Source organism: Osmerus mordax, chromosome 3 (assembly GCF_038355195.1).
Source record: "Osmerus mordax isolate fOsmMor3 chromosome 3, fOsmMor3.pri, whole genome shotgun sequence".
Taxonomy (NCBI): Eukaryota; Metazoa; Chordata; class Actinopteri; order Osmeriformes; family Osmeridae; genus Osmerus; species Osmerus mordax.
The window spans coordinates 1894964-1919465 of NC_090052.1; the positions used below are offsets into that span (position 1 = coordinate 1894964).

At 43.7% G+C, this 24502-nt stretch overlaps 3 protein-coding genes across 3 annotated transcripts in view; all 3 read right to left on the reverse strand.

Moving 5' to 3' along the window:
• Window positions 1-6247, reverse strand: part of igf2bp1 (insulin-like growth factor 2 mRNA binding protein 1) — a 38034-nt gene extending 31787 nt beyond the window's left edge. Inside the window, 2 exon segments of the mRNA XM_067232458.1 lie at window positions 4707-4767; window positions 6073-6247. Of these exon segments, the coding sequence (XP_067088559.1) occupies window positions 4707-4767; window positions 6073-6247 (236 nt within the window).
• LOC136938120 (GTPase IMAP family member 8-like) overlaps window positions 1-24502 on the reverse strand; it is a 261770-nt gene that overhangs the window by 61159 nt on the left and 176109 nt on the right.
• ube2z (ubiquitin-conjugating enzyme E2Z) lies at window positions 15697-24040 on the reverse strand. The gene is made up of 7 exons (XM_067232464.1): window positions 23250-24040; window positions 22846-22918; window positions 22331-22518; window positions 19933-20044; window positions 19152-19264; window positions 18111-18201; window positions 15697-17377 (listed from the first exon to the last, which is right to left on the reverse strand). The coding sequence occupies exons 1-7, from the start codon at window positions 23705-23707 to the stop codon at window positions 17201-17203; spliced, it is 1212 nt and encodes a 403-aa protein (XP_067088565.1). The 5' UTR covers window positions 23708-24040; the 3' UTR covers window positions 15697-17200.

The window sequence follows — 24502 nt, forward strand, 5'->3', positions numbered from 1 at the left end:
CCCCCTCTCTCCCTCCGCCCCCTCCCCCGCCCTGCCTTTGGTAGTACAACTATTGTGAGGGGAAGGAACAGCCGGCATGCTGTAGCCTTCCCTGTGCCTCGGACAGCTATTCTATACCACCCATGTTTACACAACAGAGAATGGTTTGACACAATCAGATCAAGGGCTTTCAAATCAGTCTCTCAACAATGCTGTCGAGCAGTTACGACGCAGGAAGTCCTTTTTCAAAGATGACACACGAAACTCGTTGGATTGCATTTGTGACTCAGGAACCAAACGGATAGCACTGGGTGAGGTTTCGAGTTTTACTATTCGCTTGATGGGAAACGTGTTACTAACGTTTATGTGAATCATCTTGGATCTGTTTTTTTTTTTGGTGGTGAGGGGGGGGGGGGGGGGGGGCGGTTGCGAGTCAGAACCACACAACCGATTCACTTCAAACCATTCCTGTCCTCTTCTCCACACTCCTGCGGCACACGCTGCACACACGGAGAAAAGGAACACAGACCCAAATCTGGAAAGTGTGTTACGTAAGATGACAGCATAACCCAAGGGCAGTTTCATTTGATGAGAGCTACAGCAAGGGAATCACAATGGAGAATGGGAGATAAGGAGGTAATTACACAACTGTTTTACAAAACAAACAATTATTGTACCGAACGTTCCTGGGAGGTGCAGAGGGAAGTCCGCCCTGCAAACACCGCCCTGCTAGCACCGCCCTGCAAACACCGCCCTGCTAGCACCGCCCTGCTAGCACAGCCCTGCTAGCACAGCCCTGCTAGCACTGCCCTGCAAGCACAGCCCAGCTAGCACCGCCCTGCTAGCACAGCCCTGCAAGCACCGCCCTGCTAGCACCGCCCTGCTAGCACCGCCCTGCAAGCACAGCCCTGCTAGCACCGCCCTGCTAGCACAGCCCTGCTAGCACCGCCCTGCTAGCACAGCCCTGCTAGCACTGCCCTGCTAGCACAGCCCTGCTAGCACAGCCCTGCAAGCACAGCCCTGCAAGCACAGCCCTGCTAGCACAGCCCTGCAAGCACAGCCCTGCAAGCACAGCCCTGCTAGCACAGCCCTGCTAGCACAGCCCTGCTAGCACCGCCCTGCTAGCACCGCCCTGCAAACAAGATGCCACCTAAATACAGATATGGCGTCAACAGGTATAAATCAGGTAAATCACTACTGCTCTGTCACAACAGACACAGCCCGTTGGACCTCCTTTATGTAGCTTCTCTGGAGGCAGTGTTGTACATTTTGTGATAAAAAAAAAGATATGATGGATGGAGGCTCCAGCAGGTGTTCCTTTCAAACACCTGGCGTTAAGGAGGTGGCGTTAGTTTAAAGCTCTGTTTCAGTAGTACACAGATGCCCAAACGTTAGGCTCTAACTGCATGCTAACATTCCTCACTGCTCTGCTCTCGTAGCCTTTGTGGCAGTCTGTGTGCTACACTGAACTTGGACAAACCCTTCAGAAATGTCTTATGCCGAACAACGTTGAACCAATGCATTTTTGGTCCGACCGTTGAATGCGTATTCTCCGGTGAGGACCTATGCTTCTCTAAAAGCACGACAATGCGCGCACTTTTCCCCAAAAGCAACACGCCTTTTGCTGCCAGCCAGGAGGCATCAGACACAACCTTTGAGGAGTCACAAGAGCACATTCAGAGCCTTTTCATTGTCCGTGACCACGCCAATCTTTCCAAGAGTCTACCCCCACCCCCCTGTAGTACATACATTTCTCATTTGCACTGTATGTTATGTAAGAAGGCAGGAAGGGTTAGCACGAGGGGGGGGGGGGGGGGGCAGTCAGACTCCTTCTGAAGAACCTTCCCCTTTGACCATCCCACTCCTTCCACCCCATCTCTCTCTCCCCCACTCACAAACTGTCTCCCTCTCTCTCTCTCTCTCTCTCTCTCTCTCCCCCACTCACAAACTGTCTCTCTCTCTCTCACACACACACACACACACACAAACATGGATTCCCCGAATTCTATTCTTTTCCCCCCTACAGGCCTCCTGACATCTTACTACTTTTTCCTACCATTCATACACTGTCCAGTCCATAACACACTAAGAAACACGTAGCATATACTGAAAATGACTTAAATAGGAAAACTGCTTATTTAAATACATCCATTGACTGCAAATGAAACATCCACGTAAGCCTACATTTTTTTATACATCAGTCATCATAATAGAAAGCTAGCTAGCATGGCTTATCAACACAATTCACATGGATGTGTAATAACGGAGCCAGAATAGGTTAAATGAACACAAACGAGTAAAAAAGGGAATAAGATGGCAAGCTGTTATATAGGGGCCTCAAAGCTGTGAGGTGCACGAGTTAAAAACAACTTTGAACTGTTTTCTCATACCTTAATAAATTACTACTTTTTAGTCTCGGCTTCAAATAAAAAACAACGATGCCCAAATACTGGGCATGTAATTTCGTTTACACCGGCCTAGGAAGAGGCACACATTTTGGCAATTTTTTCCAAAATAATGTATTACCTTTCAAATATCTAATGACAACCAGATAAATCTAAATCATTACTATTATTGATTACAACCAATAAACTAAAATAAAGCTTTATTTATGTATATAAATGCACAATAAACTGAACTCTTACTGCGATCAGGATGTATCCACGGCCATTTTGTGTTGGTCATAGGTTGTTGACTGAAACGTTAACTTTGAACCTAAAATCCTAAAGCTCGCTATATGGTTGTGCCTGATCGGTAATGGAAAGATACTGGGCAGGAAGTTTCGTCTCAGAGTGTGAGGCGACCGTTTTTAAACGGTGAGTAAAACACTGAAAAAATACCCTTCCCTCCTAGAGGCTCGCCATTTCTTCCCCAGTCGAGTGACGTTGGATGACTTCTCTATGTAGGGGCGACCACGTGTTGTGTTCCAGCCAAGGCACAGCTCTCGAGCAACAATGAAATATATTATGGAAAGTATTCATCACGTTTGTATTCTTAATTCGTACACGCTATATAGGTCGTCAGCGGGACTTTCTCAATTTCTACACAACTATTGAGTAGTTATGTTTTAGTTAAACCGAATCGTGGTTTGTTAAACCTATCCCAAATCAATGTAACAGCTTAATTATGAGCATTAATTGATTTGGAATTGCAATATGTCCATAGACCATAACTAACGAGAAATGCCATATAACTTGATGAGTTCAACCCCTCTTTCGCAGAGCGCATGCAACAACTAGGGCCTTTTTTTCGTAATGTGAATTTGGAGCAAATAAAAGGTGTACAATGATTGAACATGTTTAGTGTTATAAAAAAATAAACCATGGAATATCGATATAACAGATGTGACATGTAGATGAAAAACGATTTTAAAACAGGTAGGCATATTTATTTTATATGAATGATATAGGCTACTCCTGAACACGTGTTTAATTAATCGATATAGTTAACAAATGTTTGTTTTACTTTGCCAACTGCATAGGCTACGTTATAACTGTAATTGAAAGGTCGTGGCCAATGACTGATGTTTTAACTAGAAGAATGCTGTATTATTGCATTTTAAACGAGGTCAACTGTGAGAGGGAGGGGCGCGCAATGTCACCATTTTGTTTCAGCTTTTAATTCCAAGTGCCAATGCCTGATTTTTTTTAACATGCAGGCTACAAAAAAATGATTTTAAAATAAGGAAATATTATATCCATTACTAATCACTGCAATAGGCTGTGGTATGTTTAAAAATCCAGTCTCCAAACCAAATACAAGACAGACCTCTTGTATATCATACCCAATTGACCCAAGGTTCAATTATTGCCTCAACTGCTCTGTCTTGACCATTCAACTCTCCTTAATGCAAGAACATTCCCTAGAAAGGCCTTCGCGTAGCCCTAACCCTATTTTGAGCGTCAAAAGCTTGGGTAAAAAATATATATTGTCTACAAATGTAAGACAATGTGTTTAACTTGCCTAAAGAATTTGCTTAACTCAGGTTTGAGATCTAAGAGAGAATAGCGAAATTCAATCAAAGAAAATCAAGGCTGTAGGCCTAGCCTACGGTGACAATAATCTATACTATACGTTCGTCAACCTCCATTTGAAGAAGCTAGTAGCCTATACGTAGCCCACGTCATTCATTTTCATAGGCAATTTCACATTTGTAAACGACAATATCACCATGCTCAGAAAGCGAGGAGCCAAGCATATGTTCAGATTTGAACGAGACCTAGGCCTATATAAATAAATAAGGTACATCTACAGCAGTAGGCTACACAGCAGTATCCTACACAGAAAAGCCCATTGCTTTGTAGGACACTTGTAGGCCTCTGGAAGGACGTTGGAAAGCTCAATAGACATTTGCTGTATTACGAAAACGTTGCAACCTTTCGTCACAACGGTCTGAATGAATGAATATCCAAGATGAGAATTGGAAGAGTTGTTAACACAACGAACGTATACAGTCTTTGGCACAAGCTACGCTTTACGTGAACAGGCTTCACAGTCCAGTATGACATACAATACATGACAATGTTAAGTCGCTATGAACCCCATTCACGTATACGTTTGGGAGTCCTTCAACATTTAAGGATTCACTAGATCTATAGCTCAACACAAGAGCTATAGGTGCACGTTGCAACTTGAATTACAAAATGTCTTCTTTTCAGCAAACTGAAGTCATACATTACGAGATGCAACAATTGAATTCTTATTGGGGGAAGGGTGGTGTTAAATACCTTTGCTTCTTAGGGACAGAGTGTTCGACCTCGATACGTTTTCCATGTAGCTCCACTTTACCTGAAAAATAAATGTTTATGTTGAAAACGATGAGGCCATGACAACTACTCATTAGTCCACGCATGGTGTGAAAAACAATAGCCCTTCTCCTTTATGAAAATGTTTAATTCTAAGCTATTTATGGTTTAGCCTTCGTACAAGCCTTTGTTATTTGTTTTTAATTATACATTTTCATATCAAATGTACGCTAACAGAGATAATCAACACAACTAATAGGTCGAGAGATGTCAATGAAAAACGAAGAGCAAGAAGTGACACACTAGGCCCAACAAAAAAAACTAATTCAACAATTCCAGTCTATAAACTAGCAAGCTCCTCGTTTCATTCTTTTTCTAATTTACATATCAATTTCCAGGCTAAAATCGGACTATTAACTTGAGAGAAAATCAAACGTTTGATAGAAACGTGTAACTTTACAGTGTCGTTCATTGGAGTGTGCATTGTCAAACATAAACAGCTGAAGTTACACATTTTCTTGCCCTCGAGTTCTTAGTGATCTATTTCAGGCTTTACATACAAGCAGCATGGCGACCTTCGCGCAGTATAGTACACGCATCACATGTTACACATGTAGAAAATCGTGAAAATGCACAGTATGAAATCAGCACAGTTATGCTTTGAGAAATAAATGGGCATGTATTTAGGCCATGCATAAACTTCAGTGGGCAAATCAAATCATCCACTTGTTTACGTGAAACATTGGTTTGGATATGTACTTAATAACTACCCATAGAAAGGCATTTTATCTTGGCTATAGTGGTCAGCTAGCCAAAAGGGGGAGGGGTGCTATTCGATTCTATAGCTGTAGCCTACCCGACTACACAGAACCTAGTCATGCAAGGCACTACAGTGCATGGCTTCGGCAAGTACAATAGAAGCGTGTGCACATTAGGCCAAAATACACAGGCATCTGGCTGAAATATTAGTCTACAAGTTGAACCTTTCCTTTTAATTTATGCAGATCACCAAAATGCAGTATTTTAGATATATAGGCACCAACAGTTGAGGTAGCATTAAATAGGGTCTCTAGATGGGAGTCCCCTGCGCTGTAAAAGTTAAGTATCTTGCTGTTAGGCGTAAGCTAAAGCACTTGGTAAAGCTGTCGACTGACTGTATAGATAAAATACATTTCTAGTTGGCTGTCATTGAACCGAGCCGTCCCTAGAAAGTGTACACAATGAAACTGGGACTATGATGATGAGGAAGTGGACATGCCCCCGCGTAATGGTGCCTAGGTGGCCTCCAGAACCGAACGTAATAACATAAAGGTAAGACGTTGCTCGTTCTGCACGTTCAATTACTTACCAGAAAAGGTTTCAATAGCTTTCATGGCCCATTGGTCGTCTGGACAATCCACAAACGCGTAGCCAGTTTTCATGAGAAACTGCCCAGAGTATGGAATCTTGTTGTCATCAAAGGTTTTAACCAAATCCTCTGCAGTCACGTTTTCATTCAGATTTCCAATGTATAGCTTGTTCATGATGAAAATGTATAGTCCGCTAGTTGAAACGAAAAAATCAGCGCAAAAACTTTTTCTTTTGTATTAAGCAACAATTACAGAAATCTATCTGCCCAGGACGATCACAGGTTCAGAGCACTTGCAGATGTCCTACGGCAGTAAATGAAATGTATTTCTGAAAGTTCTAATAAAAGAAAAAAAAATGGCTAAACGTCAAAAGTGATGGCAAAAAAAAAAAAACGTAGTCTGATTAAGTCCAACACAGAAGTGGAAAAAGCTTGAATGCAGCAACCCAGGCAAATGTACCTCACCACTGTTGAGATGGATCAGTTGGAGTTAATTTGATGATGGCTGTGTGGTGGAATAGTGGTAAGTATGGCGGGATCGGGAGAACCTTTTTCCTCTGTGCCCCTCAACCTCGAGTTGTACCCTGCTCTGTCACAGATCCCTCTGCCTCGCGATGGCACCGCCTCTAAACCGACTCGGAATTCACAATTTTTTTTGTTTGCAAAGAGGAAACCACGTGGTACGTTGGAGTAGCAAGAGAAAGGGCCGGCCCCTCCTCGCGGAGTTGTTCACCAGATGAGTGTGCTGTGCGCGAGACGAGCCTCTCCGTGCTGTGCGCTGTACAGTACAGCGTGCCGCGTGCGTATAGGGGCTTCATGAAATACGTAGCCCACACATGCGCGAGTGTGTTTCTTGTGTGCCTTAGATCAGTCATCATGAGGACATATTTCCTTCAAGACATAATCTATAGGATTTTCATATGTGCATTTTTTTTTGGAGGGGGGGGGGGCGTTCACAGCAGTTCAGGCCCGTTAATCTACTAGCACCGCGGATTGTCCTAGCAAATATGGTATTAGGCTATTAGCTTTTCGCCCAATAGGCTACAGTTGTCGGACATACTGTATTCATGAAATGCATGACCGTTCACCCCACCCAATGATACCCTCCCCTTTCTATGAATATGCATTGTTTGGTAAAGAATTTGGTCGACGGGATGGTGTTACATAAACGACATAGCCTATGTGGTGAACTTCAAGTCTCAACTGCTGAAACAAATGGTTCAGGGTTGTTATAATCAAAGGCCACGGGTGCACCTCCACTCACTGGATACATTGTAATTGGTGTGCTTGGGGGAGGGGGGGGGGGAAGAGATATTACTAAGTGCTACATTGTATTAATGTGTGCGCTACAATGTATTCAAATGAGAGTCTGGTACGCATTCGGTTCTACCGCAGCTTCTTTGATCTGTGTTTAAAAAAACAAAACAGATATTGTATTAAATATTTTCAAATCAAATTAAAATAAGGTAGAATATGACAAGCGGAGCTGCAGGCAAGCAGCCAGAGAGGTCTTCATCCTGTTTTCGTCATATAGGGTCTAGAGAAACTGACAGCTCGCTATTGCCACATGGTACCTCGCCACGCGAGATTGTGATTGAATGTTCAAAATGGTGGATCTAAAATGCTCAGGCCCAAAAGCGCAGAGGGTGAATTGCTTGTGCTCCACTACCACACGGAGCGAACAAGCGACCAAGGCAAAGTGCAGTGTCTCTTAATCGAAACATATAGGCTACTTAAATCCTCACATGATGAAAATTCAGAATAAAAGAGTTGGATGTATTTGGCATTGAGCCATACTGTATTCAGTGTTGCAGTCAATGTTGAATTTGCGTGCTCTGAAAGGTTGGAAAAGATTCCTGTTTAGACAAAGGGAGAGAGATCTAAAGAGCTAGATGTCATTTTCTTAATTACGGCTACGGGGTACTTTATATGGTCACAACATATATCTAAACATAGGCTATTGAATTGAATTCAAGTCACGTTTCTATTTGTTGACTAACCTATGAGTTGAGGAAAAAAATAATCTCACGAGACAAGCCAGTTGGAACAATGCATGAGTTATGAGAGTTACGATCACCTAACATGTTGGTACGAAACACATTTTTTGTCATCCTTGGGAACTGCCCTTCCCAACCAAAAAACAACAACATTTTCAAAACCGGTAATTAGACCTTGAGGATAACGCCAATCGTAGCCTATATTTTGATACAATCTTATAGTGATCTCCCAATAGGAACCTCGGCCATGTACCATTAAACATTTTTGGGGAAAAACATTCTAGTTGTATTATAAGGAAACTGCACGAGCACATTCTGGTTCAGACGAGTCCATTACTGCAGTGTTCACTAAAAGCTGGTAAGACAATCATTCAAAATAGTCTGTTTATAACAAGGTATCTGGAAAGGAATGTAGGACTTGAGATGACCATGAATGCAAGTCTGATAACCACAGCTGATAAGTGATTGAAATCCAGAATCAGCTGTTTATTTCCCATATCTGTTAATATGTTACAAGTAGTACTATCTAAATGAGAAAGAATAGATAGTTTGAAGTAACCGAACCAAGTAAAAAAAACTCAGGTACCAAGGTTAGATGTTGAAATACTGTTGAAATTATTGGCAAATCTATTGCGAAAAATGCAATAAAAGAAGTTGGTGTCAAATATTGTGGTGCTATTGTGAGCTACTCTATGTATATTGTGAGTTTTGGTCAATAGAAGATTATGAGTGGGAAGTTGCCACACAGTCACAAGATATTTTCCATAAAATGCATAAAATATGCTGACATCAAGCTAAATATTATCTCAGCGTGAGCAAGCAGTTCGCAGCGTGTATAAATAGAAAACACAAAAGGTAAGAAATGAATGGGAATCTGAGGCTTGCTGTCTCCGCTGAAGTTTAGGAGATTTACAGAAGGTGTCCCCCATACCATGTTGCCCAGGGAAAACTTCTTCATTGTGTCTTTGATGTGTATTAGTTGATAGTTAGATAAAACACGACTGGTTCCTACTGTGTTCTTTTTGTTCAGTATTGGGTGTGAGGTGAGCTGTTAAAGCACTGGATGTTTTAAGTGAGAAACCTGGAAATAAAGGTCTATAAGGAAAATACACAAAGCTCACTTCCTAATCTCACTCCTCTAGGTAAAGCAACCATATTGAGTGGCGGTTGTGTGTGTGTGTGTGTGTGTGTGTGTGGGAGGGAGGAGCATAGAAAGAGGTCAAAGGTTTGGGGGAAGCGGAGGTTAAATTAGGCGGGAATACAGAATGGTGCCTCTACACTGTTGCATGATGGGAAAAGTGCAGAAAGCGCTTGTAATCAAGCCGAGGACTACATGGTAGAACTAACTCCTGGGAAAGTGCTCATATTGGGGAGGTACTAGCATTGATGGCGTCCTCTCATTGATTTATAATCAATCTTTATAAACTAGAGTGATGGTAAATTGACTGGTGTAAAGCGGTCAGTTAGGCTTACATTTGTATCGAACTGAAAAAAGGTTGGTTCATTTGCAGTAACCCTAACCCTAACTATTGTCTATACAGTGTGCACATTCATTCAGACTACACAAAAGTACACAACTATGCAGGTAACTAAAATGAATGCATGAATTTTGTACACATTTACACCAGTATCTGAGAAAACAGCTGCAGATGTAAGGGTTTAGACTTCATGATCCCCAGTTCTTGGTACATGAAACAGTATTCCTTCATCCAGTTCCTCAAATGCTGTTGCAGATACCTTTGTACAGACACATCTCTGACTATCAACTTCAAAGTACTTTGTTCAAGGCTTGCAGTAGCTTTTCCAAGGATGATTACAAGAATCAAATGTCACGCAGTATGAAGATGAATGGGTAAAGGTGATGCATTATAATATATATCGTTTCAATGAAACAGGCCAGCAAAACATTGACTACCCTGAATGTATTTGTCCGACATGTGGAACTATGCCAGACCAAAGACTGAGTTTTTTTCTGTCAGAGGTTATTATCATAGAGAGGGCTGGCGAGAGAGAGGGAGAGAGAGAGGGGGGAGGGGGAGAGAGAGGGAGGGAGGGAGAGAGAGAGGGGGAGAGAGAGAGGGAGGGGGAGAGGGAGAGAGGATGGGGAGGGAGAGAGAGAGAGGTAGTGGGGGAAGAGAGAGAAGAGGGGGGAGGAAGAGAGAACGAGAGGGGGGGAGAGAGAGGAAGAGAGAAGAAGAGGGATGGAGGGAGAGAGAGAAAGAAAAACAGGGGGAGGGAGAGAGAGAGAGAAAGAGAGGGGTGGAGAGAGAGAGAGGAAGAGGGGGGGAGGGAGAGAGAAGAAGAGGGGGGAGGAAGAGAGACAGGGGGAGAGAAAACATCTCATGACTGTTTCCTCTGAAGTGGAACTGGGTCCACTCCTTCAGCAGCAAGGCTAAAATGACTAAAAATGACTAAATGTAACGTTTGAAAACACCTTTTGAATGTTCAGATCAGTTTAGAAATGGCAGGCATTTCTGTACTCAGGGAAAATACACCATCAATGAAATATTTCCAATACTAACCCTAACACTCAAACCTGTCTTGTTTTTCTCTTCAAATAATGGTCTATCACACAAATTTGAATCAGGGACCGTACTAACTGATGTGAGATCCCACTTTTCTTTCAAAAAGTATTTTGATGACCAGCAGCAAATCATCATCATCACACAGGAATCAGTTTATCAGAGGCCTACCCTCATGTTCGAGTGTGGGCCATGCATGCTTGTCTGTGGCCTGTGTAAATGTGCTTCCTCTGCAAAACCCCTCCTAATCCAGATTTACTCATCTCTGGGGAGCCATGGTCACATGCTCAACAATGGAGTCCTAAATGGTTCTGCATCTTTAGAAAGTGCCATGGAGTAGACCTGTTGGGTGTTAACATGTTTCTCTATATCAGGATAAGATCAATGTTAACATGTTTCTCTATATCAGGATAAGATCAATGTTAAAAGTGTAACACGACAACAGAGTTTTCCCTCTTTCACAATCTGTCAATAAAGAAGAACATGGAATAAAACATGAACAAACGAGTGCAATAGTGTGTGATATAAGTGGTCAAAATATTAAAGATATATATTTTAACTTTGGAAGAGTGGGATAGTTCCTTTATATGGGAAGCAATGAATGATAATGATCAATCAATGAACCAATTGACCCATCAATCAAAATGTATAACTGAAATAGACAAACAAATGCTCTTTAACAAATCATTTTAATCATTTCAAAACCTCATTATACTTTGACTCAAGTTACTGAGGTCTACAATGTACATATTAGTTTAAAGGTGGTGAAATTTGAGACCCAGGCTCATGGTTACAGAAAAAGAGAACTGCGCGCTCTCATTACGTTCAGAAGATGAGGAATGTTGCTAAATGACTATAGTGATCGGTTAAAATGTGTTGTGAAATATATATTCATCTATAATGTGCAAAACATTAGCACTATTTAGAATAGTAGTCAGGAAAGCACAAATATAATTACTTGGACATTCAGCACTCACTTTTAAGGTTTGTGATGGATTCATTAGGTTTTCATAGGTGTGTTAATTGATACAAAACAATCATTAGAGATTTTAATTCCACAGTCTATTGATTAATAGTTTCCTGTTTCAAAAACATGTCACCAAACATTGTTCAAAAACCAACGTTTTGATTTTTGTTTAAAAACTTACATATAAATACCTAATTTTCAGAAGATTACATGGTTTCTTATGTAACGTTGACATAGAAAGGTTGGAATGGAAATCAGTTGCATTAAGTGAAGTGGTAGTGTAAGGAACTAAGACAAACTATGATAGAAATAACGGTATAATTTATCTGTTCATGTTATGATTATGATTTAATGGTTATCTGCTCGAATAAGAAGTTATTCTAAATAACCTGCAACATACAAACGATTAAACTGTTTGCTTATTGAAGGCTAATATTTTGCAATATCTCCCTAGTCCTACAAAGTACACCGATAAAAACTTTTGAATGTTTCTAACGTTTGAATAGTTTCCAAGGCATCGTATTTCAAGACATACTCACTTTTGGTTTGATTAAAGATTCCTCATGTGGCGCCCCCTGATACAACAGCCTGTTATTTGACTGCACAAAATGGAGAGAGAGGGGGAGAGGGAGAGAGAGGGGGGCAGGAGAGAGAGGGGGGGGGCAGGAGAGACTACGCAGAACACATCAACAACAGACAAGTGTGCGCAAAAAAAACCAAAGTATCCATTCCTTATATAATTACAAAAACGAATTTTTCTATTTCTCAAAGCAAACAGACAATTAAAACGATTGAATTGTGTCTTCAAAAACATTCGTGTAGAAGCGTTGTGGCTATGGTAGTTTTGCAGTGCCACTGCATTCAGACTAAGGAACTGAAAGTTGTTTGTTACTCCAGTAGGCTGTTCATACAATTAAGGATGTACAAATCGGCCTATAAAATGGCAAAGATTATGCCCATGATATTGAACACTATTCCGTTCACCAAACCACTTGAGTTCATGGTTATGCAGTGCGTGAGTGATTGATGAGAAGGTTACTCATGACGTGACATGACCACGCTCTTGTCTTGCTCGCGAATACCTCCACCAAGTGGGCATGTGGAGACAACGCATCATGTATGTTCAAAGCATGTACACTACATGATATAGATTAAGGATATTTTGTCAACTCCCAGCACAGTTAACCTTATCAAATCACAACGGAATGTTATGGGAGCACTGGATCCTAATCGGTGTTTTATCGAATTTATGAAACTATGAAATTATTCTCTGAGTTTGTAGTTTTAGTTTTTATAATCTTCATTGGTGGTACATAAAATAACTGCCTTGTTTACCAGAAATATAACATTTAATTTGTTCTATAACTGACAAATCGTGTAGGGGTCTATTGATTGATAGTTTGAGCATTTATATGTAGGATAACTAATCTTTTCGTCTTTAAAATAGTTCAAAATGAATTAACAAGGCAGTTGAGGAAATAGTACGTTAAAATGGTTCATATTGAATGTTAGTTCTATTTCTGTTTTATTTCTACAACAGTTTATGAACGAACAAACTGTTTTAAGGGCACATGAGATGTTTCACTGCAAGCCAAGTGAAATGCCATCGAAACTGCAAATTATTCTAAAACAAGATCCATATTAAATACGAACGAAATAAGCATACAAAAGGGATATAAATATGAATGTGACATCATTTTTGACAGTAAGTCTATACTTTATAGACCTCCATAGGTCTACGTTTACCAATATTGTTGAAACACGTTGGTGTTGTATTTTTCAAATCAAGAAATAGACCACCTATGTGAAACTATTTATATTTTGTTTTAAGTTGTTCTCATAGTCTTGCCGAATGAATATTTTCTTTATTCAAGACAACATAGGATATATTCGCAGGCTTATACAGTACCACTGTCTCAATAAAACAGACTAATGATGATTTTGAAATGTGTAGCAAATATTAACAATAACAATACCCCTATGCTATTTCCCACCCCGCTAATAATAATGGTAATAATAATATACAATTTGACAATAACGAAAACCAATGCAAATAATAGTTATAATATAATTAATGGTTATACCTTCAACACTTATTCATAATAAATTATGTTAAATGACAAGTCCTCGTTGTCCACTTATTTATGACGGTGTTTTGTGCACGAATGGTTTCATGACGATAACCTGTTTCCTTTTCTTGAATAAAATCACTTTAATAAACAGTGATGTTTGTGTTTATACTGACGAAGGCAACACGGATTCCACTGCGCCACTCAATCATTTCGCTTTCAACTTGAGAACTTGAATGTCGGACACAACTTAATCATTTAGTCTCAGACACTATCAGCTTCTGACTGACATTTGGAAATGTACAAACGCAGCCGATCGAGATACTCGTACAGATTTGCCCATTTGGGAAGGTAGGTGGTCCGAAAGAATTCATCAAGTTCACCATATCTTTGTTCAACATATTCAAAATATCTTTGTTTCGGGAGAACTCAAGACTCTCCAACATAAAACATAGGACAACTGTATTGTAAGTCTGGCACCATCTGTTTTCCCTCTCAAGTTCATCAATACGCGTCATCTCTGAAATGTCTCTGAAATGAGTTGTGAGAGTTTAAGACATGTCTGTGATACTGATGATTTTTTAAATCGAGTAAGAAAATAAAACTCGTGCAAGTTTCCATTCTATCTTGGAAGGTGCCAAATCAAGGACTACATGGGTTGTCCAGCACATAACATAGTCTGTCCTCGGAATGGTGTAATTCAAGGTGACGTTGTCGCACACTGACACCTCCAAACCCATTCTGCCCAAGTAGTGGTCAGTGAAGGAATCTTACTATGTCTTCTTTTGCCTGCCTGTTTCTCAGAGAACACAAGACTGAGTGGGAACTGTGCGTCCTCTGTGGTGCAACTGAGTGAGAGGCCAATCAAAGACACATATCTGAAATGTAACCATCAAACTATATGGACACGGTGGCTGACCAGACTTCCCCATGGGAATTGTAGTCCTATAGGCGTCGACCTTCCCTCAGCATTGCATCAGTGCCTGTACAAGTTCAAATGCAAAAGTACTCTAAAGATGGCAAGGCATGCATAGGCACAAAACATGCAGAAGTAGTCAAGACATTTTATTTGAAAAAATGTTATATTTTATTAAACATTTGTTGTACATGTACAATGTAGTGATAACAGCGACACAGCCAGATGTCAATCATTTTTTAAACTTGTATTAAAGTTCTAAATGGTTCCAACTTCTTTTAGAGGAGTCCATCCTTAAGCAGGCTTCATACTGTTTTAACATTTTCAAGCCTCCTCGAAAATTCCTGACTTGAGTTCCCTCTGTGAAATGATAGGTTTTATATTGAACATCTGCACATTTATCAAGAGAAACGACACTGGTCAAAGTTCAAATGTAAATGATCCCGTCCCTTGGGTGGACACAGAGGAGAGAAAGAGAGATTGAGGGAGACACAGAGAGGGAGGGAGAGACAGACAGAGGGAGAGCGAGAGAGGGCGATAGCGAGGGAGAGGGGGGGGGGGTGAGGGAGAACGAGAGACAAAAAAAACGAACGGCCCATGAGGCTATTCCGGCCCTTTATAGCTGCCCTGTTGTTTGCGATTACATAATAGTGCAAATAAAACACAAGGCATGTGGTTTGACTGTTATCCTGAGAAGGGTATTAGACAACATCCCAGATCTGTCTAGATGGGGAAAAGTTGTGGTATCTTGCAAAGTAGACTTACAACCAGGTGACCTAAGATCGGCCCAGAAACAACCGCAGTCGTTTTTTGTTGTTGCTGTAGAACAAAATGTGATAGATGTGAAACAACAAGGCAGAAACAATCCAGGCCAAACTAGACTTTTACAATATTACTGATCAATAGTAATACAATATTAACAAGAACTGGTCTTTGAATCTACACATCCAGACCACAGGGGAAGTTTTTTTTGATAAGTACTTTTTCAGACTTAACAAGAGCTTGGGGGATCTTTCAAAAACAGGAATTCTTTTTTTATAAATAAACATATTTATCCCCTTAATTATTTCTAAACAGTCGTAAAGGCAACTGTTATCCAAGTACAAAAAATTACTTTAAGCCCTCAATGGCAGCACAATTAACAAAAGCCATGAACAAATCAAACACCTTTTTATTAGATTTAATTAACTACAACAAAAGTAAGTTGCCCACTTCCTTGTGTTGTGTACATCTGTTACCAATAACAGTCTCTCATTGCCAATAAGAGTTCAGAGCTGGGTATCCTTGATGTCTATAATTCTAGAAGTCGATTCACAGAGCTGGAGACAGTCAGGATGGATGTACACTGTTGTTTTCGGAAGTGAATGTTAAATGACAGTTTACTATGCTGCACATTTCTCTACTTTATGAATTTGGGATGAGGTCTACATTTGCCAAACCCCAGTTGGATCTGTCCTGCAGCATCGCAGTGTGGCGCAGAAGGGACCCGGAACACCCTCGATGTTTGACCCTTCACCCCTCAGCCCCCTGCTTGCCACAAACATCAAACGGTGGTTTAGAGAACACCCTTCACATGCACATACTGTAGAGAGACTTCCCGATTTCCATGCTTAGTGGTCAGGTCACACCTAACAATTTGAAGACAATGACAATAAATGTCCTTCGAAAGGCATTACTGTAACTTCTACGTCAAAATTAAAACCTCTTTCTTGGTGCGTCATACATGTATTATATATGTACATACTGTTTTGTACTGGCATCAATGGAGGTGATTAAACAAAAGAAAATAATGTTATACTCATAGTCTAGAATTAATTATGAGTCAATACATAATATCTAGAAGTAATCTGAGCCTATCTGAGGGATATGACTGCTTATTAAACCAAACTATGGACAAAAGAACTATAGAAGAGGTCAATAGAAGAAGCTAATAAGGATGGTCCAACTATGCAACCACATAGATGCCAACTCAATGCAATTTAGAAACCTATAGATGATAAATTGTGTCTATTTGTAGAATAGGTATGTAGTGTTAGTCATTTTGTGTTTTGTTCAAGTAGTGGGAGAATTGTTGAGAATATGATGTCACAGTCCTTTAACAAACCGTTTTGTAAAAATAAAAAGTTACCTCAACTTAATAAAGGGGGTAAACCTGGTCAAATTGCATAAGAAGAACCCAGTAAGGTAAGTATTATCTATGTCAGTATGTGGGTGTTATTATATGGAACTGTTAAATGTAAGCAGGAACTAAGGGCCACATTTAGACCTAATTAACGTCATCAAAAAAGGTAGAGAGAAAAACAAAACAAAAACACAACAGAAGGCAGACACAGCAACAAACTGCTTTATGACAACAGAAACGTCCTCCCCCAGTCCACTCAGCCCCTCCACTACCACAGTGGCTTGCCTGAACAACGTCAACAAACCCAGAAAACAAAAGGCCGTCATTGGAGAAGAGGTCAAGTCAAATGTCCACTCAGAACAGACACGGGCTCTCGTTCGAACCGATCGCAGGCCCCTCGCCAGCACGAACCGCCTCCCGTTCCCACACATCCTCCCCAAATCATATCGCTTGTAGCCAAAGCGTCCAGCCAACAGAAAAAAGGAGGAGACCAGAGAGAGCGCTCGTGTTGCCGTGTCATGGCGCCCCCCGGTGGTTAAGGCTGGGAACTACCCTGGCTGTCTGGGTCCGTGCCGGAGGAGCTGGAGTCCGAGTCCGAGTCGGGATCGTTGTCCTCCGGAGGGCACTTCTCCCTTACCCGCCTCTGGGTGGCGCTCAGCCTGGCCAGCAGGCCCTGGTAATCAAACCGGCCCCTCTTTTCCCCAAACGGGTCCTGGAACGAGGGAGTGAATCGTGAGACGTCTGCAGGTCGTACAGGGGTGCTCATCCCTGTTCCTCGGGAACCCCCTGCTGCTCAGGGCCCCCCTGCCCTGCAGGTTCTACATGTTTCCCTGCTCCAACACACCTGATTCAAAACGAATGGGCCGTTACCAGGCTTCCGCATAGCTAGATAACGAGCCGTTCATTTGAATCAGCCGTGTGGTTGAGAGCCACCGATCTAGAGAACATGCAGGGTTGAAGACCACCGAGGTAGTAGTTGACCTCGCGTCCTTTCAACTCTGTCGATGCGTCTTGTTTTGGCCAGCCGCTGAGCCAGCCGCGCTGTGGTAAAGCTCAGCGTCACACGGCACAGGTGGGACGTCGAACAGGCCTAATCTTTGTGCTAAGGAGTGAACTGAGGCGCTAACGACTGTCTGCCGAAGGAGCTCGTGAGCTTAAGCGGATCTCTGCAAACTGTCAATCAGGCGCCGCGCACCAATAGGATTACATTTGTGAGGTTCTATATTAAAATTCCACCTGTGTCTTAGAAGAAAACGTCAAATAGCATGATAGGGGGGGGGGGGGGGGAAATATATATTCCAAGGTCAATTAAAAAAAGAAATATCGCCATTTCAACTGTGCTACACTTGCCTATTCAAATACAGTGTCAGTGTAACATACATCACCTAGTAGTGTTGACCTACAGATACCTATAGCTGGTAAAACTCACACACACACACACACACCTGCATGTTCTGTGCCTGCAGGTGAAGCCTCTCTTTGCAGACGCCCTCGTAGAAGTCGTAGTACTCCAGAAAAGACTTCTCCATCACACTCCTGAAACACACAACACACACTCATAACATGACATCACACTCCTGAAACACACAACACACACTCATACATGACATCACACTCCTGAAACACACAACACACACTCATAACATGACATCACACTCCTCATAACATCACACAACAAACACTCATAACATCACACAACACACACTAAGAGAACATGACTTCACACTCCTGAAACACACAACACACTCAGAGAAAAAGACATCACACTCAATTCAGGTAAATACAGCACTCCACACTAAGCAGGTGGCAAGAGACCGTGAAGCCAAAGAGAATATCTGTTACATTCCAAAATGTCTGTTAACTTCAGTAACATTACAACAGTTTTCACCATCCACACAGTGGATTGTTTGGAAGTTTTTATATTTTCACCATATTTAAGAACTTCAATCACTAAATCTTGTTCAACTTGGCGTAAACTGATTCGTGTGGTAGGCTTCACTTATTTTAAACTGATTCGTGTGGTGGGATTCACTTATGTTAAACTGACTCGTGTGGTGGGCTTCACTTATGTTAAACTGACTCGTGTGGTGGGCTTCACTTATGTTAAACTGACTCGTGTGGTGGGCTTCACTTATGTTAAACTGACTCGTGTGGTGGGCTTCACTTATGTCAAACCTGCCGTCACGGGGAGGTAACCTGCCCTGTCTCTCTCTGTCTCTCTCTCTGTGTCTCTCTCTCTGTGTCTCTCTCTCTGTCTCTCCCTCTGTCTCTCCCTCTGTGTCTCTCTCTCTGTGTCTCTCTCTCTGTGTCTCTCTCTCTGTGTCTCTCTCTCTGTGTCTCTCTCTCTGTCTCTCTATGTGTCTGTCTTTCTCACTCACTCACTTCCCTGTCTTTTGTCACTGATCTGTCCCAAGTAAAGCTGAAATGTTTAAAATAATGAAATTAGTTATTAATAATAATAATAGCACAAACTGGTGACCACCTACCACAGAGCATCAGGACAGGTGACCTTCCCGTCCAGCATGTCACACACGGCCACGCGCATGGTCTCATGGCGGATACACTCGTTGTAGTTCTTACTGTCTCCCGGGTGTCTCTCCTGGTGGCACACAGAGCAGGGATGAAGAGATATTCACCCTCACCCCCTCCCCCACACCCACCACAGACCTAACAATAACATGCATTCCCAGAGGGGTGGAGCTAAAGTAAACAGACGTCACACACGACGGCTCTGACATCATCACAGTTGGCCTTCCTCCATGGAGAGAACACACGCTTGCTAAACTGGATGGTCAAGGCAGTGACAGTGTTGCACCAAAATCAAAGCATTATTTAACCTAACAAACTGTCCCCCAAAAAGTACATAATGAGCCTGTGTAGCCCATGTGAATCAGTTAAAACTTCACTCCTCAAGTGTAAAGCCAGTCCACCCGTGCGAAGAGTCCACCTGAGAGAAGCTAGCTTTTCGTTGGCCTGGCTAGTGAGTAGTTGTGCTTGCGGTTTGAGGACCAGCGAGGGGAGAGATCGGGAGGAAGCTAACAGCGCGACTCCAGCTGTTACACCTGCGTTCCGAGTCCAGCGGATTGATGTTCCAGCCATACCTGTTCAAAGCCTGGCTCGTTGTTTTATACCTATACAAAGCCTGGCTTGTTGTTCCAGCCATACTGGTTCAAAGCCAGGCTTGTTGTTCCAGACATACCGGTTCAAAGCCAGGCTTGTTGTTCCAGACATACCGGTTCAAAGCCTGGCTTGTTGTTCCAGACATACCTGTTCAAAGCCTGGCTCGTTGTGGTACGGGTTCTCCGTCATGAGGGACTGGATGGAGATGAGGACGGAGGAGATGCTCTGGGCTGGACTCCAGGCTGGGCCGGTCCAGGTCCTGCAGAACCACACACACACCAGAACCACACACACACACACATACAATAGTGACCCCAGGATTCCAGGGCCGACTCTACTCTTACCCCAGGATGCTGAAGCAGACTCTACTCTGACCCCAGGATGCTGAGGCAGACTCTAATCTGACCCCAGGATGCTGAGGCAGACTCTAATCTGACCCCAGGATGCTGAGGCAGACTCTACTCTGACCCCAGGATGCTGAGGCAGACTCTACTCTGACCCCAGGATGCTGAGGCATACTCTACTCTGACCCCAGGATGCTGAGGCAGACTCTAATCTGACCCCAGGATGCTGAGGCAGACTCTACTCTTACCCCAGAATGCCGAGGCAGACTCTACTCTGACCCCAGGATGGCGAGGCAGACTCTACTCTGACCCCAGGATGCCGAGGCAGACTCTACTCTGACCCCAGGATGCTGAGGCAGACTCTACTCTGACCCCAGGATGCCGAGGCAGACTCTACTCTGACCCCAGGATGCTGAGGCAGACTCTACTCTGACCCCAGGATGCTGAGGCAGACTCTACTCTTACCCCAGGATGCCGAGCCAGACTCTACTCTGACCCCAGGATGCCGAGGCAGACTCTACTCTGACCCCAGGATGCTGAGGCAGACTCTACTCTGACCCCAGGATGCCGAGGCAGACTCTACTCTTACCCCAGGATGCTGAGGCAGACTCTACTCTGACCCCAGGATGCTGAGGCAGACTCTACTCTTACCCCAGAATGCCGAGGCAGACTCTACTCTGACCCCAGGATGCTGAGGCAGACTCTACTCTGACCCCAGGATGCTGAGGCAGACTCTACTCTGACCCCAGGATGCTGAGGCAGACTCTACTCTGACCCCAGGATGCTGAGGCAGACTCTACTCTTACCCCAGGATGCCGAGGCAGACTCTACTCTGACCCCAGGATGCTGAGGCAGACTCTACTCTGACCCCAGGATGCCGAGCCAGACTCTACTCTGACCCCAGGATGCTGAGGCAGACTCTACTCTGACCCCAGGATGCCGAGGCAGACTCTACTCTGACCCCAGGATGCTGAGGCAGACTCTACTCTGACCCCAGGATGCTGAGGCAGACTCTACTCTGACCCCAGGATGCCGAGGCAGACTCTACTCTGACCCCAGGATGCTGAGGCAGACTCTACTCTGACCCCAGGATGCCGAGGCAGACTCTACTCTGACCCCAGGATGCTGAGGCAGACTCTACTCTGACCCCAGGATGCTGAGGCAGACTCTACTCTGACCCCAGGATGCCGAGGCAGACTCTACTCTTACCCCAGGATGCTGAGGCAGACTCTACTCTGACCCCAGGATGCCGAGGCAGACTCTACTCTTACCCCAGGATGCTGAGGCAGACTCTACTCTGACCCCAGGATGCCGAGGCAGACTCTACTCTGACCCCAGGATGCCGAGGCAGACTCTACTCTTACCCCAGGATGCTGAGGCAGACTCTACTCTGACCCCAGGATGCTGAGGCAGACTCTACTCTGACCCCAGGATGCCGAGCCAGACTCTACTCTGACCCCAGGATGCTGAGGCAGACTCTACTCTGACCCCAGGATGCCGAGGCAGACTCTACTCTTACCCCAGGATGCTGAGGCAGACTCTACTCTGACCCCAGGATGCCGAGGCAGACTCTACTCTGACCCCAGGATGCTGAGGCAGACTCTACTCTGACCCCAGGATGCTGAGGCAGACTCTACTCTGACCCCAGGATGCCGAGGCAGACTCTACTCTTACCCCAGGATGCTGAGGCAGACTCTACTCTGACCCCAGGATGCCGAGGCAGACTCTACTCTTACCCCAGGATGCTGAGGCAGACTCTACTCTGACCCCAGGATGCCGAGGCAGACTCTACTCTGACCCCAGGATGCCGAGGCAGACTCTACTCTTACCCCAGGATGCTGAGGCAGACTCTACTCTGACCCCAGGATGCTGAGGCAGACTCTACTCTGACCCCAGGATGCCGAGCCAGACTCTACTCTGACCCCAGGATGCTGAGGCAGACTCTACTCTGACCCCAGGATGCCGAGGCAGACTCTACTCTTACCCCAGGATGCTGAGGCAGACTCTACTCTGACCCCAGGATGCCGAGGCAGACTCTACTCTTACCCCAGGATGCTGAGGCAGACTCTACTCTGACCCCAGGATGCTGAGGCAGACTCTACTCTGACCCCAGGATGCCGAGGCAGACTCTACTCTTACCCCAGGATGCTGAGGCAGACTCTACTCTGACCCCAGGATGCTGAGGCAGACTCTACTCTTACCCAAGGATGCTGAGGCAGACCTTGCCGTTGCGGTAGAAGTTGGGGTTGAAGCGCACGGTGTTGTGGCCTGTGGTGATGAGCTTGACGCGGGGAGGGTGGATGGGGTAGTCAGGAGGGCAGCGGAACAGGAACAGGAAGAAGCCTCCCTCGTAAGGGGTGTCAAACGGGCCTGTGATGAGAGCATGGATCTGGTGGAAGGGAGCAAGGATACACTAAGTCCTTTTGCACTTTGCAAAAATGTAATCTTGTAGCAAGAGTTTTTAGATGGAGTACTAAATAAAACCGCCACATACAATACCCAATCTGGATTTGTAAAGTGACAGTGTAGCTTAATTAAGGTTTTCAAATAGACCTTTGCCTTATTGCTATACAAGCACAAGAAGTTTAAATGGCGAAATTCTACTGTAAGAAATATGCACGCACACTGTTGAACTGGACAGATGTTTTCTGAATCGTGTCTGTGTCAACTGAGCTGCCGGCTGGTATTTGGAGTGAGGTTCCTAGTCGGGTTTTACCTTGGTCATGTCGTGAGGATCAGGCACCACAAACATCCCTGGAGGCGGCTCCTTGTAGATGGACATGATATCCCTAGAGACGTGGAAAGAAAGTAAAGTATAGCAGTAGGGAAAACAAAGGTCGTTTGAATAGGCTTAAATGAAAATACATTTCTTAACAAGCCACGTCAAACCATAGCCTAATAGCCTGCTACGGTCAAAAAACAAATTCTTCATTCAATTAGGCTTCAACGCATTGACATTTTAATACAAGTTTTGGCTGTTTGAAACTTTGAAATTAGGAAATCGGATGTTCTACTCACTTTTGAGTGAACAGGAAATACAAATGTTTACTAATACAAACAACTTTCTAGCGAGCAAGTTGTAGTGTCCTGTTTGAAAAACACGCAAAAGATATTGTTTACCTTTTGATTCGGAGAATACACTGCTGGGACGCTTTCTCATTGTCCCAGTCGGTGCTCAAAGTTGGATCCCAGGATGTAGCGTGGATCTGAGACAAGAGGCCCGCTCCGGCCACCCCCGCGACACCCAACCCGATGCCGCTAGGAAGTGCGGCGGTGGTAGCTACGTTGGTAGGTACTGCTAAGGGTAAACCAACTGCTGTACTGAGAACACCACCAACAATGTTTCCAAACCCGCTCCCCACGGCCAAAGACGTTGTATCAGTGGAACCGGGTGCTATAACGGCTAGGCCGGTCTCCGCGGCCGCAGCAGGAGGCGGTGAGGCAGGGTTAGCTGGGCTCGTCGAGTGCCCGGGGAGCGAATTGCCCAAACTCGGTAACAGGGGAGTTCCATTGCCTTGGCTAACGACGACACCTAAGCCGATTGCACCGTTCGTATCTTCTCCAACACTGTCCGCCATTGCCAATTAGTAACTGTATTAGCTAGCTAACGTTACAGCTAGCTTGCTTGCTAGCTGACAGATTGACAGTTGTCGATACAGTTTCACGTTCCAGATCCGTCCACTCACGCAAACAGCAAATGAGGAAGAGGAGCAAGAATAATCGAAACGAAGACAACGCGCTCCCACGGCATTGTATATCTCTACTCCTGGCACCTCCAAAGTAGATCACCTTGTTAACTAAACTATGCAGTGTAAAGCTATGATCTGTCACTTCCGAGATCTACCGAGCTAACCTATATAATCCGTAGTTTGAACCAGTCGTCACAGATCAACGCAGTTTGCGGCTACAGCCTGTTTGTGGCACAGTTGTGTTGTCGTTTTAGCCTACCACTTCCTCTCGACAGTAGAGGCGTACTGGCATCATGTGGCAATTTTCGGAATTACAGTTAATGTTTCAGCGCATCCATGTTGTAATTCATGCCATTAACATTGAAATTTATGGTTTCATTTATTACTTCTAACTATTGTAGACCTACCTCATTTTGACTGATATTGCGTGCGTCAAATACCCCGTTATAGTCATTGCCTATAATATTATACTACTTTAGGCCCACAATATAAACTTGGCCCCAAAACATGATTTTTTCTTTCCCATAATTTTAATAATTTCTTTTGACTTACTAGAACACCTTATTTGACTGCCATTGCAAGCGTCAGTTTAGTATCCCGTGTTGGTAATTGCAAACCATAATATACCACTCCAGACGCACAATATAACCATGTAGCCCTAAAGTACAAATGTTCTTTTCTCAC

Excerpts from the sequence above, each read along its gene's own strand:
- ube2z (XM_067232464.1), bottom strand. The coding sequence starts at position 23,707 with ATGGCGGACAGTGTTGGAGAAGATACGAACGGTGCAATCGGCTTAGGT. Across the intron at positions 22,519-22,845 it reads ATCCTCACGACATGACCAAG|ATCCATGCTCTCATCACAGG; the intron begins GTAAAACCCGAC and ends CCCTTCCACCAG. Across the intron at positions 18,202-19,151 it reads ACCTGTCCTGATGCTCTGTG|GAGTGTGATGGAGAAGTCTT; the intron begins GTAGGTGGTCAC and ends TGTGTGTTTCAG.